At 41.9% G+C, this 18,200-nt stretch overlaps 2 protein-coding genes across 2 annotated transcripts; one reads left to right on the top strand and one right to left on the bottom strand.

Annotated features, from left to right (window-relative positions):
* The first annotated feature begins 167 nt into the window (after positions 1–167).
* On the top strand, positions 168–11,356 carry LOC121617588. Its single transcript, XM_041952778.1, has 7 exons — positions 168–381; positions 647–771; positions 1,384–1,594; positions 5,380–5,458; positions 6,789–6,931; positions 9,430–9,641; positions 10,373–11,356. The coding sequence occupies exons 1-7, from the start codon at positions 232–234 to the stop codon at positions 10,695–10,697; spliced, it is 1,245 nt and encodes a 414-aa protein (XP_041808712.1). The 5' UTR covers positions 168–231; the 3' UTR covers positions 10,698–11,356.
* bnip1b (BCL2 interacting protein 1b) lies at positions 11,220–15,333 on the bottom strand. The gene is made up of 6 exons (XM_041951997.1): positions 15,250–15,333; positions 13,892–13,984; positions 13,709–13,800; positions 13,342–13,449; positions 12,402–12,520; positions 11,220–12,219 (listed from the first exon to the last, which is right to left on the bottom strand). Exons 1-6 carry the CDS (start codon positions 15,331–15,333, stop codon positions 12,023–12,025), a joined length of 693 nt encoding a protein of 230 aa, XP_041807931.1. The 3' UTR covers positions 11,220–12,022.
* Between the last annotated feature and the right edge of the window lie 2,867 nt (positions 15,334–18,200).

Below are 18,200 nucleotides of genomic sequence, written 5' to 3' on the forward strand. Positions count from 1 at the left end.
TAACTGGGAATGAAGCGCTTGATTTTAATCAATGCTTCTACCGTTTCACATTTGCGACTTCCACAAGACACAGAATCTGTGCCACCAAAGCGAGTGATCACTCCGCCCACCGTTTGTTGAAGATAGAACGAGTGACTGCAAGCCTTGCAGGAAAACGAGCGCTAACAACCCAGCTAGCTAGATTTCAATGAAGCTAAGAGGCAAACTGACAACTATTTACTGCGGTCAGGCATGGCGGAGGGTAGCGGTAACGTTAACGTCGGTCCGGCCAACCTTCCTCCGGGAGACCCGCAGCTTATCGCTATGATTGTGGAGCATCTGAAGAACCGGGGGCTTTTTGACGAGTTCCGTCGCGACTGTCTGGCCGACGTTGATACGAAGGTAACAGTCAGCTAACGCTACCTTGGCTACTGCTGTGGTTTAGGTTTAGCAAGCCCGACTCAAAGCTAATGTTAGCCAGTATGGGTCAAGCTTGTTATTGCCATTTGTGCTAGCTATTAACCCATTGCTAATCAAATTGGGATAAATTTAGTTGTGTGTTCTTTTAGTTGTTGCTACAGTATAACTTCCGTGTGCATCATAATGCGCCTTTGCGTTTGGTATATTGTGGCCGAGTTTACATCGCTGTCACTGTCGTTGCTGACAGCCTGCCTATCAGAACCTGCGACAGAAAGTTGACAACTTTGTCACGTCCCAGCTGAGCACACAGGACTGGAACCCGTCTATCAACAAGAACCAGATGAGGAATGGACTGAGGCAAAGTGTTGTTCAGTGAGTTTTACCTTTGGCTCATTACATGTCCTGTTTACACTGTAAAGGAATACCAGCATGTAATATACAGATACTCTATGAGTTGAGGATTTTTTATTTAAATGAAATATTATTTTTTATGGCTGTATAGCAGATATTTGCTATGACATATCAAGTTGAAATCATGTCAGGGTGCCACATTGTTCCATTAAGGGTGTTTTTTTTTTTTTTGGATGATCAAATAGAAGGGGGCAACTCCCATGAAACAGATTAAAGAAGATTAAATTATTTGGCTATTAATCATTTGGTTTATGAAATACCAGAAAACGGTGAAAAATCTCCCAAGGTTGGGTCCTCAAATGTCTTGTTTTGTCTGAGCAACAGTCCAAAACACAAAGATATTCAAGTTACAATGATGAAAAGCAGAAAACCCGAAGATCCCCTTTAATGGTGATCATACCCTAATTGTTGATAAAACTTGAAAAGATCTTCATTACAGATTCATCATGAGCAGTTTTAAGCAAAAGCACTTAATAATTGTCAACAAATAAAAGTACTGTACTAACAATACAGATATTTTAGTTCTTTTCCTGCTCCTTACTCTTGTTTTTGTTTGTTTGTTTTTTTTTTTAGATCAGGTATGCTAGAGTCCGGTGTGGACAGAATCATCACTCAGGTTGTTGACCCCAAGATGAACCACACCTTCCGACCGCACATAGAAACTGCCATCCATGATTTCCTGTCAGGGGACAGGAGGGAGGAAAATGCATTGAGTTGTAACTCTGCACCCTCAGAACAGACAGAACCACAGGAGGTCCCATCTGCCTCTGGTCCCAAAACCCCCTGAGGTTTGTTTAAAAACTGAAATACAGTTTAAGGTCAAATTATTTCAAAACACAGTTTAGAAATTGGTATTTTCCTCTCTTGCTGCAGGTACACGTGCTGATATTTGCTGGTCTACACATAATGTTGTGTGGCTGTGTTAGCCTTTTGAAAGGTGCAGCATCAGACAAGAGGAGGACAAAAAAGAGGAGAAGGCTATTTCCTGATAACTTGGACTGATGTCAGGAATCTAGAGTGTTTCTGCATTCAAAATGTTCAGCATGAGATGTTGTTTCATTGCGAGTGGGTGCTGCAGGAGGCTACTGCTGGAGAAGTTGGACAATGCTGAGTGGTGCACTGACACTGCACTGCTGCATGGCTCTGCCTGTTAGAAGAACAAGGCACAAACCGGGATGATATTTTTCTTTTTTTTCTTTTTTTTTTTTCTTTATGGGTGATTTCAGACAGATTTTTATTTTGGAAAGCTGTAGTCTAATCCAGATTTTTCACTGAAGACAGTTTTTTAATAGACATTTTTCCACTTATAACAACTTGTATAACATGTTGGCAACAATGTGTTGAATTTCCAAACTGTCTGTCTGCACTGACTCAGAATGACGAGTGAAGTTAATGCGCTGGTTGATTTCTTGTTAGGAGGATTAGAGGAAGAAGATGCTGCCATTATCCTCTAAATCACTAGATGCATAAATAAGGTGTCTGCAAGTTCTTTGGAAGTCTTAGATTGAATTACTGAAAACCTGCATTTCAATGTATTTTGTCCAGTAACTTGATACTTTGATTTTTCATCTCACCATGTCAGGTTTCCTTTTTGGTGCATGTATTTAGTGTGTAGTATTGATTGTGCGTCCTGTCTGCTTTACTAAACACAGTTGACATCATGTTCCTCTTTGTCTTGTTTTTCTTACTGTACCCATTTGTAGTTTATGTGTCAAATCTTTCAGCTGACTGATAGTGGTAACTTTTTCTGTTCCCTGCAATGAAAACAGCAGAGCACACTGTCATAAAACAGTACCACCAGGTGGGGTAATTGTTCTAAGTTGTATTCAGGCAGAATCCACCAAAAATAATTTCTAGGCTTATATTTTTGAGGCAAACCCTGATTCCAACACCTGAAACAGTTTTGCTGTGACCGCTGCTTGTAACAGTTCCTATCTGCATCTCCCTTCATCCTGTAGCCTGCTGTCAAATATACCAAAATCCACCAATCCTTCAGCATGTGCCTAATGATGCAAACAACAAAAGAAAAGCCTTAAAAACAATTTTTGTGTAATGTTTATCTCTAAAAAGTCATAGATAAATGGCATAAGTGGCGTCCCTGTCCCTGCAGTGGCCAGTTTCTTTATAATTTCCTTTCAATATCAAAGGCAAAACTCTGCAGTTTGTATGGAAACCTCGCCAGTCTCCAGGCTTAAACATCACTCCGTCAGTTTTAAGCGCTTCTGTGTGTGTGTGTGTGTGTGTGTGTCATCACAACTTGCGTAACTTTATTGATTTAACTACTTGTTTTTGGCAAGAGACTGATCCACACGTTATGTGTGTCCGAGTGTGTGTCTGTAAATCTGTTGCTCTTTGTTCATCTGTGTGTGTTTGTGCTATGTGTCTACATCAGTGGTTAGTTTCTGCTGTACCCCCCTCCAGAAAATCCCGGTTAACCCTGGATAATCTGTAGACCTTGAACTGTTCTGAAGAAATAGTGCCAGAACCACACTGTCAAAACCTCAGCACATAAAAACTCAACTATCTGCGTTGTGGTTTGTGTGACTGACCCACAAGTGGGAGAAGTGGTCTTTAAGGTGAACTAAGTTCTGCATGCTGCAGTAAAATGAACACAAGGCCAGCTGATGAGCGTTTATAAACCCAAAGCAGATACTTGTGAATTTGATCTCTACACACACAGACATGTTGTTTACAACATGATCATGTGAGAGACAGAGTACAAGAGGGTCCTGCGTGTGCACTGTTTGCACAGTGGTGTCTGTGTCGTTTTGGTCGTGTGTGTTCGGTGTCGGGGTGAAGGGTCATTGTGTGGGTGGTCATCAGGGGTTGTGCGTGAGAAGCTGCGGGATGTTGTTTTGAAGCAGGATGAGACAGAACGAGCAGGAAAGGTCAGGGGGAGAAAAAAAAGTCCTCCGACAAAAGTCCAAACATTAGCCCCTGTGAGAGTATGTCTTCCCCAACTGGGCCCCTGCATGGACACACACATGTACACACCCTGTCTCTCTACCTTGACCTCCCTCTGCAACACACACACACACTTGTCTCAAATACATTCACTGAAGGCCTTCCTAGATGCAGGGTAGATGAACCAGAGGAGGCAGGAGAACAAGGAGTGAGAGGCAAGAGGTATTTGTTTGACCTGCGCCGAGATGCTGATGCAGTGGTGTCACGTGACCCGTCCCTTTGTGAATGTCAAGGGTCAGAGGTCACGGCCGTTGCGAGGAAAAACATACAATCACAACAACTAGGCTGCAAGATTTGAATGCATCGTAAAGAAAAACAAAGCTGAACTCACCTTGGTGACCTTACCTCATTGTTGATCTCAGAGTCCTCAAAAGTAGTCACATGTTTTTTCTTGTTTCCTATTTGCTGCAATTTAAAGAGTTGGTGCAAACAAACGACAACAAAAAACATTTTCTCGCTGACCTGTAGTACTATCAACTGGAGCCATCATAGTTATGCTTTTATCTGTTAGATTTCTGCTTCCACCCCAAGACAGTGGCAGCAATGTGCAAGGAAACTGGTGGCCTCTAGGGTGCCCCTCCAGCGGATAATGAAATACATGCTGCACTACGTGAGTTGGCCTCTGCGTGATTTGAAACGGTTATATAGTCACACTTTCTGCATGCTGGGCTCCCACCATGCAGCTGGTGTGCTTCTTGTTTTTTCTGCCCCTGACCCTCAGACAGCCTGAGCCCGCCACTGGTGTAAAGCATTAGCAACTGATCTATTAACCATCAACAAAGCCATTAGTCACAACTTAGGCTATAACCCCTTTTATGAACGGTACCTTATTAGAGCACCACCACATATTTTACACTATAGGCTTGTTTCTACAAGCATGTCAGACAAACATGATGTGAAAAATGTCAGTTTACAGAAACGAAGTACTGCAACAATCCGTAAAACGTGACCCTCTTCACATATAGACTGTTCTCTCTTTCAGTCTGGGGTGCCGCTGATACGTTCCTCGCTGCACGTCTCACTGCCAAGAAAGCAGCTGTTAACACTCAAACACATACACATACACACACACACACGGCTGGCTGGTGGGTTAATTGAGTGTGGATGTCTTGAGTGGTTGACCTTCACGTACCCCCGCAGACTCCAGAGGAACAGGAAGACCTTATAAGTGTATTTCCACCTCCTGAATGTGGACTTTGCCAATCCTCTCTCATTCTACCTGTCACTTAATGAAAAAAAAACAAACAAAAAAACCCCAAACAAACTCACACTCCACCACTGTTGGTCCTCTCGTTCTCTCATCAATGATAAACTTTTGGCTCCGGTGTGGTGCGCGTTCACGGGGCTGCGCTGTGATTGGTGGGGACACCAACTGAGGCCGCCGTGAACGCGCAGCTTTATAGATGTCAGCCTTCATGCCGCGCTCATGCAGAATAGTGGCAACTCCTCTGCAAAGACTCGCTCCAGCTGCTCCAACTTTAGAAAACAAACAAGTCAGACATAAAAAAAAAAAAATTAAACAATCCCCGTTCAAAGCTTCGATTAATCTGAAGCATGTCGGCGAAGCTGTCCGCTGTGTTTTTCCTGCTCATGGCCTGTCAACAGGTGCTGACCATGGATCCGCATGATGTCCAGGAGAAACAAGTGAACCAGGCCAAGCGACGCCTCTCTCTGCAGAGCACAGGTGAGCTCTGACAGCAGGTGTGTTGCTGCTTTAACTGTCTGTACTCTCTGTCGGCCTGCACCGCGCACTGCATGTAGATATTCACACTTTTACGCACACTGCGCGAGCCTCATGTGGTCGCACATGGGTGGTCTCGATTAGCAACTGTTCTTTAATTTTAAGATAATATCTAATTCAAAGCATGTACAAAGTTGCTGGACGATTTGTCATGACGTGACTGAATGCGCGTTGACACTGGAGAGCTTTGTGTTTATATATGCGCTTTTTGCATTTACTCCAGACGTGTTTATGGCTTGTTTTTGGACAGGCGCTGGATTGTGTCTTTACTCTGCAAGGAGAACATGCAGTACATCTCCGTGCTTCCTTTCTGTTCAGTTTGAACACCGATAGGCACGATTTGTGTGTGTGGTCTGTGCTGTTATATGATGCTCCGGCCGGATCCCACCGGAGAACACCTGAATTATGCCCGTTCAGCAACTGTAAAGTCCTCATCATATAGATATTTAACATATGTATTGATTATTGGCAGCAAATGAGCAGCCTGCTCCTTTAATTTGTGCTCAAGAAGTGAGGTGAGTGAAAGTTAGTTGATAGCGCCTCAGGGTATTATTTTTATCTCTATATGTTGCGCTTTTATTGCATCGTTAAAATAGTCTGCATTCTGTGCGGCCGGTATCAGTTTAAACTGTATAATAGGCCCGTGCCGTGCAGGGCGGTGTAGCGCGTCTCTCTTGCTCTGCTGCTCTGTTGGTGGCTGTAATTCAATGCGCAGCTCCGGCGGCTCGATCCCGTCCAAGCACATTCCCTCCGTACCAGCAGGGCGGTGCGTGACGGCCCCTCCGGCCCAGGGCTGACCTGCAGGCTGCACGACACCAACCGCAGCCATGAGGGACAGAAGCTGCAGGTCTGTAACAGCAATAACAACAACGTTTACAACTGACGACTGAATTCCAACACAAAGTCATCTGCGCTTTATCGACTGATGTTTCTTTCTGGAAAGGGAGAGTGTGGCTATCCATCACTGATGTTGAGGTTCAGCTTGCTGTCTCCTCTGGATGATGCTTAAACCTGTCATCCTCTCCTGCTGCCTACTACAGGATAGTTTGTGTGATAGGAATACTTAAAGGTTCTATATAGGAGATTTTGACCATAAACAAAGCAGCAAACGACTATTTGCTATGTAAAGTTCTGGTGGAGTTATGGCGTGATGTCATTGTAATGTTTATATTTTCCTCTTTAAGGTACAGCATAATACGGCAAAGTAGCAGAGACACACTTCTGTGGTATCTGTGTGTGCATGGAAGTTAATCGTGAACTTTCTCCCTTGCAGCTGAGATTCAGAGTTGCCTGGTGAGTTCAGGGGATGTCGGCTGTGGGACGTTTCAGTGTTTCAACAACAACTCCTGTGAAATCCAAGGGCTGCACCACATCTGTCTCACTCTGCTGCACAACGCCGGGCGTTACAACTCACAGGTAGGGAGCAGCAAGAGACAGTCTGACCTCACTTAATAAAAAGCACTTTTTGAGAGTCATTTGTTTGCCATTTGGCCACTTCTGCACTAACTGACACTGTGTGAAACCATGTCCCACTGCAGCCAAGGGCAGGCTTAGATGAGACACTTGGATACATGTTTTTGCTGCATTTAATCCCTTCAATCATTACAGTCATTTGTGAGGAATGCTTGTTGTATAAGGAGCAGTGTATAGTTATGCATGGCATCACTGGCTACAGAACAGACTGAGAGGGGAACTGAAATGAGAGAGGGAACAGCTTGTCTACTTTACTAGAATAGAAGTGCATGAGTGATGCAAGTCTAATGTGTCTCCAGTATGAACAGACACAGTAGATGATGTTCAGTGTCTGAGTGGGTGACTGTTTACTGGATATATAGCACAGTCCCATGCAGTAGCAATGTGATGCAGTATAATAGGACATTGAAATGCGAGTGTGATGGCCTTGAGAAGTATTTCTCTGTGTTTGGGTGGGAGGTGTCTGTTAAATTTTCATCCTTGTTAGACTAGACGTCACCAGAGTAACATTACTAATGCTTTGATGTAGCTATAATCACTATTTTTTACAATAACATAAGGTTGTGACAATGTGAAAGATATCGCTTGTAGTGAGTTTCTGCTCATTGCTCTTTTCTGCCACAGCAGGTAGCCATAAGATCCCACAGATATTTCCCTCAGGAGTTGGTAGAGACCAAAAACAGAGCTAAAAGACAATATTGGACCTGCGCTCCAGGTGGCCAAAAGCATGACTGGAAATGAATGTTAATGCGGTCACGCGGCTGCTGGATGTGTAAATAAGCGACTTTTTGAGAACAAGTTTGTCATATCAGCTTTAAAGGTGATCAGTCAGTCAGTTAGTGTTGTGTTCGCAACTTGTTTCCGCTGCCCCCAAGTGGCCAAAAGAATCAGTTAGGATAAATCACACATGACCTCCGCCTGCCGCAGCTAAATTTGTATCAAATTTCAAAGTTGAACTCCATGTGAAGTGAAGAGGGGATTTTTCTTCTCTAATTTTCCACACGACAGTAACCTTATTGGAGATTTTAAAGTGCAAGTGAAATGACATTTAGCCATCCTTTTTTTTAAAGTCAAAAATAATAGTGTTTCTAAATGTATTGTGAAAAGTTTTGAATTATTAAAAGGGAGAAAGGGGTCTATAGTGAGTTATCAGAAATGTTCCTTCTGGTCTCTGCTGGTTGGAGGGGCTGTTGGTGTCTGTTTGATTGACAGCAGCTGGCAGAAACACTGTAGCGAACGAGAGACAAAGTAAACAAACTGCTGTAGCCTACATGTCGTGGGCAGACAGCGTGTTGTTAGTGGTGTTGAACAGAAAGAGCCACACCTGCATCCCACCAGACTTAAGTAACATTTGCAGGTATGTTTACATGCTGTTTCATGTGCTGCAGCTGAACAGCTAATTAGCTGTCTAGCCTGCAAACTGTTAGCAGTGCACTTTTCCCTGGTGAATGTTTGTTTGGTCACTCATTCATCAAGCTAAAGTGCAGGACCAGACGTGTGATCGTGTTTGTAAGTTAGATGAGTTAGACTTTAGTGGGAAAGCTAACGTAGTTGTTCTTCAGAGTCTGTGGCTCTTGTGCTGTGTAGCTGCTGTCTGGCTCAGCATGACTCTGCTGATGATTGAATGCTGATGTCACTGCAATATGCAAGATTTGGCTGTATTGAAACAAAAGGTCTCCATCCACGCAGACGGAGAATTAACAGTATTTCATCGAATGAATGCAGTGTGGGTGCCTTCATGAAATAAAAAGTGTCTCCCTTTTGGTTTCTGATTGTCTGTCAGAGTGGAACACATGACAAGTGACGTCCTGTAGCAGACAAAAAAAAAGCACTTTAATTTCAGCTGGACTTTAAGTTTGTTCATGGTCATGGTGACTCACTGTAAGAAAATCCTGCTTTACTTCCACACTGTAAAAAGATACATATGACATATGACACATGCATGGTCACTATTTTAATCCAGTTTGGATTGCTGCTACACTGCTTAACGTAACAAGACTGTTACTGTATTCACACATTATTCACTCTTTTAGCTTTTTTTTTTTCTTTTTGCTTGTTTTTTTTTAAGATTGCAAAATTTCACTTTCACCAAACTCATTAGGGACTAAAAGAGATTAAAGAGTTGTCTTTAAATGCCAAGTATAGCTCTTACTACAGATCCATGCACACCTCTATGGCATGTGGAGAAATCCACAGCTTGACTGCTTGCATATTTACAGAGCTAAGCTATGATTGGACATGCTAATTTTGCTATGTGTGCTGGGTGTGTAAGTTAATAAGTGACTGCTAACACAGTAGCCATAACAAGATAAAGCAGTATCATTACAGATACGTGTCTATGAGCTTGTTGTGGAGTTCCTCTGCCAGATTTGACATTGTCATCAGAAATACCCCACTGATTCCTTCTGTTGCTGTCTTCCTCCTCCACCTCCACCTTCCAGGGCAAGTCCTTTGTGAAGGATGCATTGCGGTGCATGGCGCTGGGACTGCGGCAACGCTTCAGCTGTGTAAGCCGTCGGTGCTCTGCGGTAAAAGAGATGGTGTTCTCACTCCAGAGAGACTGCTACTCCAAACACCAGCTCTGCCTGGCCCTGCAGGACCACATGGACACCATGGGCAACCTGGTCCAGTTCCATCTGATGTTTCCCCCGGGGTGAGAGAGACAAATATTAATCTATATAAACAGAAATCTGCACATGCATACAGAATCTGTAGGCAAGGCGAGACAAGAGTTTGGCATTGGAAGCATTCTGGTCTCTGGTTGTAGTCCGAGTAGTATTGACCAATCACATTTGAGCAAGGCTCTGGTTGCATGCAGGTAAACAGACCGCTTGGGGAGAAAACAAAGCGGTACGCATTGGCCGAAGTGCAATTGAGGAACACATCAGCTATCATCTTATGTTAATTTAGCTTTTTAAAAATGTATCTCCATTCATTTATATATTATCTATTATCTGTTAAGCTGTCATCACACAATGGCCGATAAGTGGAGTACGCAGCAGTGCATACTTTAACAAACACGGTCTCCCTCTTTCTTTCATTCAACCATTAATGTGCATGTAAATGTAGTCACAGTCACGGCCTACTTGGACACTTGAATAGAAAAGAGCCATTGTTAATGATACTAGTACCACCTGTGATTTTTGTCTGCTATGAAAAAGGACTGTTTTTCTTGGCCTAAGTCGGGCCACCTAATGATGATGACTTTAAAGCAACTGATGCATGAGAATCTTGAGAATCCCACAATCCTGAAACTTCCTGTGTATACTGCTCAGTATTCGTCAGTCTCAGTTTAAGATTCTGAATACGTCTGTGCTAAAAGTCAGACAAACACGAGAACAAAGCAGCAGGTAATTTTTTTCTTGTGTGTGCATGTCCCACCAGACCGTACGTGGAGCTGATGAACTTCCTGTTGCAGTGTGGCGAGGAGGTCAGGTTGTGGGTCAGCCGCCGGCTGCGCGGGCAGTGCGAGCAACAATGGGGGTCACTGTGCAGCAGCTTCGGCGGCACCTGCTCTCCCAGCCAATCGGACGCTCCGCAGCACACCACTGTCCCACCACCCACCCCGCCCCGGCCAATCACCGCCCAAGGGCCCCAGCAGCAGCCAACCAGAGTGGCCGAACCAGAGAACAGCATGCGCAGTAAGATGGACAACGTGACTGAATCTGGTCTCCCTGTGTCTGAAAAGTCCAACGTTACTGCTTCATAAACACACAGCCGAGTCAAGCAGAGGTGCAGATGGGATACACAAATACATAAAGATCATGCACTTATTACGTTGAGTAGTAGAATGAGTAAAAGTAGTGGTAGTAGTTGTAGTTTTATCAGAGTATTCAGTGTAGTATTGCTGGTGAAAGCAATGCAACATAAGTTATTCAATCTATTGGATATTTGTGCTATATTAATATTTTTCTTTACATTTGACTTTGTACACAGATGAAAACCAATTATCTACCTCACTTCAACATCACAGGAAGCACAGTACACAGTGAGTGTGTGTATCCTTCAGCTAAGGGCATAGACACACACAAATTAACACTACAGGGAGTTTGTCTGTAGCTCAAGTGCAGCTGATGGCTCAAAGTCGGTATTCTACCTATTTAAGTCTGTTTTTGTATTTATGAGGATTGTTATATTATGCACCGTACTTGACACACTATCAAACGTTATCTTGTAGACAGTCGGGGTGCAGTCTGCAGGAAGGGAAGCACTCTTTGGTTATGATGTGTTATAAATGTGTATTTTTAATGTTCTACTTCACATTTCATACAGACCCCAGGCCTCAAGCTATGTTTTGTATGTTTTTATTTAAATCAATCTAAAAATACATTTGTAAGCAAGTTTGATTGAAATTAAATAAACTACAATGACGTCACAGAGAGAAGTGTTAATTAAGTCAGTTCTGTCCCCTAAAACAGTTCATACAAATTCACAGTGTATCTTTTCTGGGTGATAAATGTTGGGTATCCTGCCATCTACTGGAGCATCTGTGAAATGCTGCACAACATAATCCCTCAATATATTGCAAGTTTTCAACTTCATTAAAAAAAGGACTTTCTGCTCAACATTCACAGTCTGACTGAACATGGCAAGTAAGTAATGAGACTTCTGGCTCAGTGGTCTGGATGTCCAATTGGAAGAAGAAAGGCACAAGGTAAATGCATCAGTAACAGCATCTTTGGAATAGCCATGCTGAGCAGACATACACAATTTATGTTGAACACACACACACAATTTGACAAAATGTAAACAAAAGGAGGGTTATTACATACCAACTACCTTGAACCTGGTTAGTTCTGAATGCCAGATGAAGTATTAAGGCCTAAGTATGCTTCAAAGTGCTTTTCTAATACAGTCTAAACCCACATATTGCATATTGTTCAAACTAAAAACCCGGGTGCTAAACATTACGTTTTCACCTGACACCGCCTCCGTGTGCTGACTTGATGCTGAGAAAGATAACTGGAAAGCATTTTTCCTGAATCCTGGGTGCGCGCCCCTTTAAGCAACAGCGTTGAACTGGCAGCCGGCCTGCTAAATGAACGGGAAGAGACGCTTCTTGAGGATGTAGAGGACGGTGGCGAGGAAGAGGGCCAGAGCCAGGAAGATGAGCAGCTTGTCCGTCAGCTCCCGCCGGTTGTATTTGAGGATCAGTTTCCTCCCCAGGTGAATGGTTCCCGTCATGTTTTTAAACTCCTCGTTGGTTTCCTGCACCGTCCTGGAGGAGGTGGCTGTGGTGAGGAGGAGGAGAAGCATTAAAGGTTTAAAAGGGAAGAATATGGTTGTTGATGGGACACAGAAACGAGAAAATATTTTCACATGGAAACACTGGATTTACCTTTGTGCCTAAATTATAACTAGGACAAAAGTACACAAACACATGGACAAAGTGGGTTTTTTGGGGTTTCTTTACCCAGCGTGCCGATGGTGTCCTCACTCTGCTTCACCTGTTCAGCCATCATCCTGCTGATAGACATCAGACTCTCCGTGATGTTGCTGCTGGTTTCCACAAGGCTTTCTTTGGTCGCCTTCCTGAGACAAACACACACACAGAGCAGACCAGGTGATGCATGGTTGCCGTTTGCCAGTTTAGCCAAACAGCGTACTCGTGTGCTGAGTGACTAATGTTGTGTCATTTAGTATCATATTGTGTGTACACGTGGAAGTTTGGAGTCCACAACAATCCGTGTATCTCCCGTTGAAAGCATCAAGTCTCTACCAGCAGAGCAAAGCAGCAACTAACTACATAAATGTCTGCTTCTGAATATTTTCTAAGCTGCTTTTAGCATGAGAAAGAGACTACAACAGTGTCTCATTCAGGTCATTCACCACACATAAATACACATAAAGTTCGGCAATGCAAAGGTAGACCAAAGGCGTTACGATAGCACATCTAATGAGCTCTAGCTATGTCTTGTTCTCTTAAATTATTTTCATGTTTTTCTTCATTGTTTTAGCTGACCAATCTTAACAAGTGACAAATCAGGCAGCAAAATCATTTCCTGCTACTTCAGTTATCAGAGTGTGATAAGTGACAGTAAACTGAGTTCTATGTACATATAAAAAATCAAAGATACACTTAGAATGCACAGAGTCTCTCCAGGCTGGACTCGAGTTTGCCACAAACTGTATGTAATTAGGGCTGTAATCAGTACGGGATGGAAGAAATAAACTTTATGGACAACATTAAAATAACTGACTAGTACAGGTAATATTGAAATCCCTCTACAGAAGGAAGTCCTGTCTAACTGGGGGTTTAGGCTGAACAAAAGCAAAACTACTGCCATATTCAACTGACAGGACTGACGCATCATTTCAGCCCCACAGTGGAGCCTCAGCAGGACTGTACTAACCTCTGTCTGGTGCTCTGGTTTTCTCCTCCACGCAGCAGCTCGTCCTTCTCCACACTGTCTATGGCTAGTTTACAAGCCAGGTTAGCTTTCCTCCACGCTGTCTGGTTACTGGAATCCACAGAAAAAATAAACCTCATCAATCCTGATTCACTGTTTGCATTTATCTGCCTCTCAAGGTCTTCTAGCTCCAGACACAGACGTACTGCACACTTTCTTTTTCAGGATGAAAAAGAAATTCTGAAGGTAAAGGCAAAGAGGGGTTGAAATGAAGCAGATTCACTAGCTTAAACACGCTGGACTGAATTTGAACTGATAATGTCAGTGATCAAAGATGATTGCTGACAAACAGAAGTTTTTGTCCACACACCTCAGCATCTGCCTCCGCTGGCTCTCCGTCTCTGCCAGGATGGCCAGTTTGTCCGTTTCACTGTCCTGCTCTCTGGCCATCTGCTCCAGATCCTGACAACAACAACACACCACATGAAATAAAACTCTTCAGATTTTCAGCAAGAAATCTGTCAGGTGCAATGTATGCGATGTGAGGCCTGACCTGTATTCTGTGTCTGAGCTTGCTGAACTTCTCTTTGACCTGCGAGTTGAGCTCCAAGAGCGCTGACTGAGGTCCAGGGCAAGCCATGATGTCCTGGAGGTAAAACACACACACACAATTAAATGTTATGTATTCATGATTCTATAAAGGATGATCAAAATCTAAAGCACAACACTACAAAATGAATTTTTTTTGGAAGATACATGTCCACATGCAAAGAGCAACTGAAGAGAAGGATTGATGATTATTCACTTGCCAATCTTTTGAATGTATTTGTTACTAACTTTGTTTATAAAACATACAAAATAAATAAAGGGAAACAGTGACCACACACCAAAGTTATGTCTTATAATCACAATCTCAATATAATTCAAACATTTTTGGCATTTTTCATGGTAAAATTAATAAACCACAGTCTGAATTATTGATTTTACTTAAATTACTTTCATTGAATAATAATATACATATAATACACACACTCATCTACTTATATAAAATAAGTAATGTAAATTTGTTCAAATAATGATGTTTTGATAAATATTAAAGCTAGTGATTATTTTCTTAATGGATTTATCTAACTTCTTGATTAATAAATTGGTCTATAAAATGCCAGAAAGTAGTAAGAAATTCTCATTACAATTTTCAAACCCCAACATTTTCAAATTCTTTGTTTTGACCAAAATACAAAAATATTCAGTTTAAAATAAAATAAGACTTTAAAAACAGCAAAAGTACCTTTTCGGATGGAACTAGACCATTTTTGCTTAAAGAACAATAAATTTTTCAATAAAATTGTTGCTGATTGTCTGGCAATGGACTAATCAATTATTATTGATTGATATTATTGATTAGTCCAAATATATATATATATATATATTTCAAAATGTTCAAAAGAGGAAGAATGTCACTGCTAAAATAATGTGTGCGTTTGGTCAAAATGTTATGTACATCAGGTTTTAACACCAGTTTTTCAACTAATATTCACTTATATCGCTCCTCATCATTCGATCAGACAGATCAGCTGTTAACAGTTGGAAATGATCCTAATCTCGCGGCAACGTTAGAGATTAGAGGTAATGTTGTCTGTCCATGTTTAGTTAGGATGTTTAGTTTTCACCACCTGACACAGACTAGCGAATAAACAGCTAGCAGAGACTGAAGGAATTAACATTTACAATAGTCACAATAATTTTCTCTTTTCGTTCTATATATTTTAAGTGTTGATGTGTTAGCTAACGTTAGCTTCACTTCGGGCAACCTGTTGTGAGCCCACGGAAACCTCTTCAGAACGAAACTGGCACCAGTATGAGCAAAAAATAAATAAACCAATCGCCAAACAACGTGTTTTCAATTCTTACCTGAACAAGAGCCTTAATTTCTAGGTCATATTTTATAATTTCTTGTCCACAAATTCGGACGTGGACATCCGCCGAAGACGCCATCTTTGTTTTTGTATGGCAACGCTAGAGGCCCAAAAGACAGCGCGGTCTGCTGAAGGCGAAGCAACATTTGTGACAGTTTCCCCTTCAGAGTGTCAGAATAAATAAACTTTTAAAAAACATCAAGGTACAACGGGAAGAAGGAAGAAAAGGAAAAGTGGAAATGGGTTAACAAATGTCAGCCCTCACATTGACTTTACCCTGCAAACGAAGTGTTGGAAAGATTTAGGCTAAATATAGACTATGCTTTTGATGTTCCTAATTCATAGAATTAGTTTACATTACTTTCTTGGAGGGTGAATATGCAGAGTTTTATCAGTTGGAAAATGGGTACTAACATCCACATTGACGCAGGCGTATTTGCTGTGACATTCTATCTTGTTGTCATTGGGGTGGAATGAATGATTGAATTCTCAGTACGCAGACTGCATCCAGACCCTGCTTTTATCATATTTTAACCTCCAGCTTGTCTGCAGCAACGTCCATAATTGAAGCACTGAAGCTGACCACAAGCTCATTGGTTTTGCTGGTACTGAGCTTCATTGTTTTTGCACCCTGTGGCAAAAGCTCTCTATCAGTTATCTGAAAGTAAGTAAGCAAGCTGTGTTAATAAAGCACCTTTATGCCAGAGTTACAATGTGTTGTAAACACTGATGAAAAACAATACTCTACTACTACTTAATCGAAGTGAAGGCAGCATGTTTCTCACTGGATATTAATCACTGGAATTATACGCCAATACAGATAGTGATAACTTCCATTTTGCCAAAACAGACACTTAAACATTTATTAAATTCATTCAAAGTCTTCAGAACATACGTGTGTCTGGACAGACATGAAGTAAACCGCAAAGTGACTATTTAAGTAGTAAATAATTCTAGTTGTATCTAGTTGTATGTTAGAAACCTCTGTCATACTTCAAAATGTGTAAAAAAGTTTGAAACCATGCATGTATTAAGAGTCCAACCACCAGTGATACTGCAGCGTAAGGTACTTCGTCAGTGGCTTCAGCCTCTGGCCCTCTCAAATGACAGTTGACTTTACAAAATATATAATTCCAGCAGACCTGTTCTTTGAGGATCACAGCTAACCTACTGGGGCTGTTTCTACAATCTTTTCTCTGCAGCTGATTCTTCTCAGATGGGCAAAGACTAAGCCACTGTGCCATAAACGCTGCTTAGAGGAGGCACTGGGATGGCACAAGAGAACAAGCTCAACTTGCAGAGTTCAATAAAATCTGGAAGCCATTTTTGTGTTAAAATGGATAAATCTCCAATAGTGTGTATCATAGATGAACAATGGACATCTCCAAAAATCAGTATGCACACTTTTGCACACATTTAATTTATCCAAAATCCATGTGCACAGTGACATAGACCTATTAAACATACAGGAGTCAGGATGGGGTGCTAATGGTTTTATTATTTTGATATTAAAATCAATAAACATAATCAGACTATTGTTGTGGTTACAAGCAGAGCTGTGGTACCAACTCCCGGCTGATACAACAGAGCAAGAATGATTTAAAAAATAAGAAAGAAAAAAGAGAGGCACAATAACACAACAGAGATTCAGGGCAGGTGTCCGCAGGATGTCAAGCAGCCAGAGACAAAAACTGTCAGAAGCTCTGAAACAGAATGAGTTGTTACAGTACAAACCAAACAAAAAAACAAAACAAAACAAAAAAAAACTTTTAGATTTCCATGCCTGTGCATAAAGCCTCCCACTGTGCCTCCAAGAAAACAAAAAACAATACAATGTAAAACAAAAAGAAAAAGTTAGATAAAACAAAAGTATAAACCCAGCACGACATTTATTACACAACATAAATATAACAACTGTCAAGATATTGTATTCGAACAGGCATATACAGTATGTGAACTACAAATATAGACGTCATTGCTAAAGAGAGGATCAAGTTAGTTTCAGCAGGATACACTTTCTGCAGGTTTTGCTTCTTTATGAAATTATAATCCCCAAGAGATCTATTATAGAGCACTTAGCAATGAAGTACAGCCTTCCTACTGAGACTGGGGAGAGGAACACACACAGGACTAACTACAGAAAGATCCCATGCTGTTGATCTAATCAAATAAGTTACCATACAAGACCAGAAGCATCATAACAATGGCATGTAGCTGTGGAGCTCAGGATGACCGATACCTCACACATCCTCTACATGTTTGGACTTGTATGGATTTCCTATAAAATCTTCTTATGGTCTGTCGTTATTATCAAAATTGAAAGAAAGAAAAAAGAAGAAGAGAGAAACAGAAGAGATGCTTTAGGATAAACATTTTCATTTTGTTACATGTCTCTCGCTCCATGCATTTTGGCAAGTCTGGAGGGAGATGTAAAACTTTGCAGCGTTGGACGATGATGTGTTTCGCTGTGGAAAGAGGGGTTCTGTTTTTGTTATCTAGGGTGGGTTGTTGTTTGCTTTAATAAGATCAGTCTGCGGAAGAGGAAATGAACCTCCCCCCTTGTCATTCACTGCAGGGGAGGGTGAGGGGTCTCTGCCCACCAGCCTTTAGTGACCCCTGGCTAATCTCAGGAGCTCCCTGACGAGACAACTGCGAACCAAAGCCCTTCTGAAATAAAATTAAAAAAAAAAAAACATCTCTGGTGCAGTGGTGAAGTTTTCCCCCGAAAAAACTGATCAGGTTTTCAAATCCCCCCACCCACCGCCAAAGTTAGAGACTCCTAACCTGAGCTCCAAGGCTGTGGAGCACCTGATCCTCAGTCCAGAGTCGTAACAAAAGAGGAGCTGTGTCAGAGGTGAGCTTCTCTTTGCTGACTCGACCCGACCGAGTCAAACCTCCAGCGACAGAGGGCTTCGCGGGCTTCACAGACAACGATTACTCAAGGTC

Source organism: Chelmon rostratus, chromosome 14 (genome assembly GCF_017976325.1).
Source record: "Chelmon rostratus isolate fCheRos1 chromosome 14, fCheRos1.pri, whole genome shotgun sequence".
In the NCBI taxonomy this organism is placed as follows: Eukaryota; Metazoa; Chordata; class Actinopteri; order Chaetodontiformes; family Chaetodontidae; genus Chelmon; species Chelmon rostratus.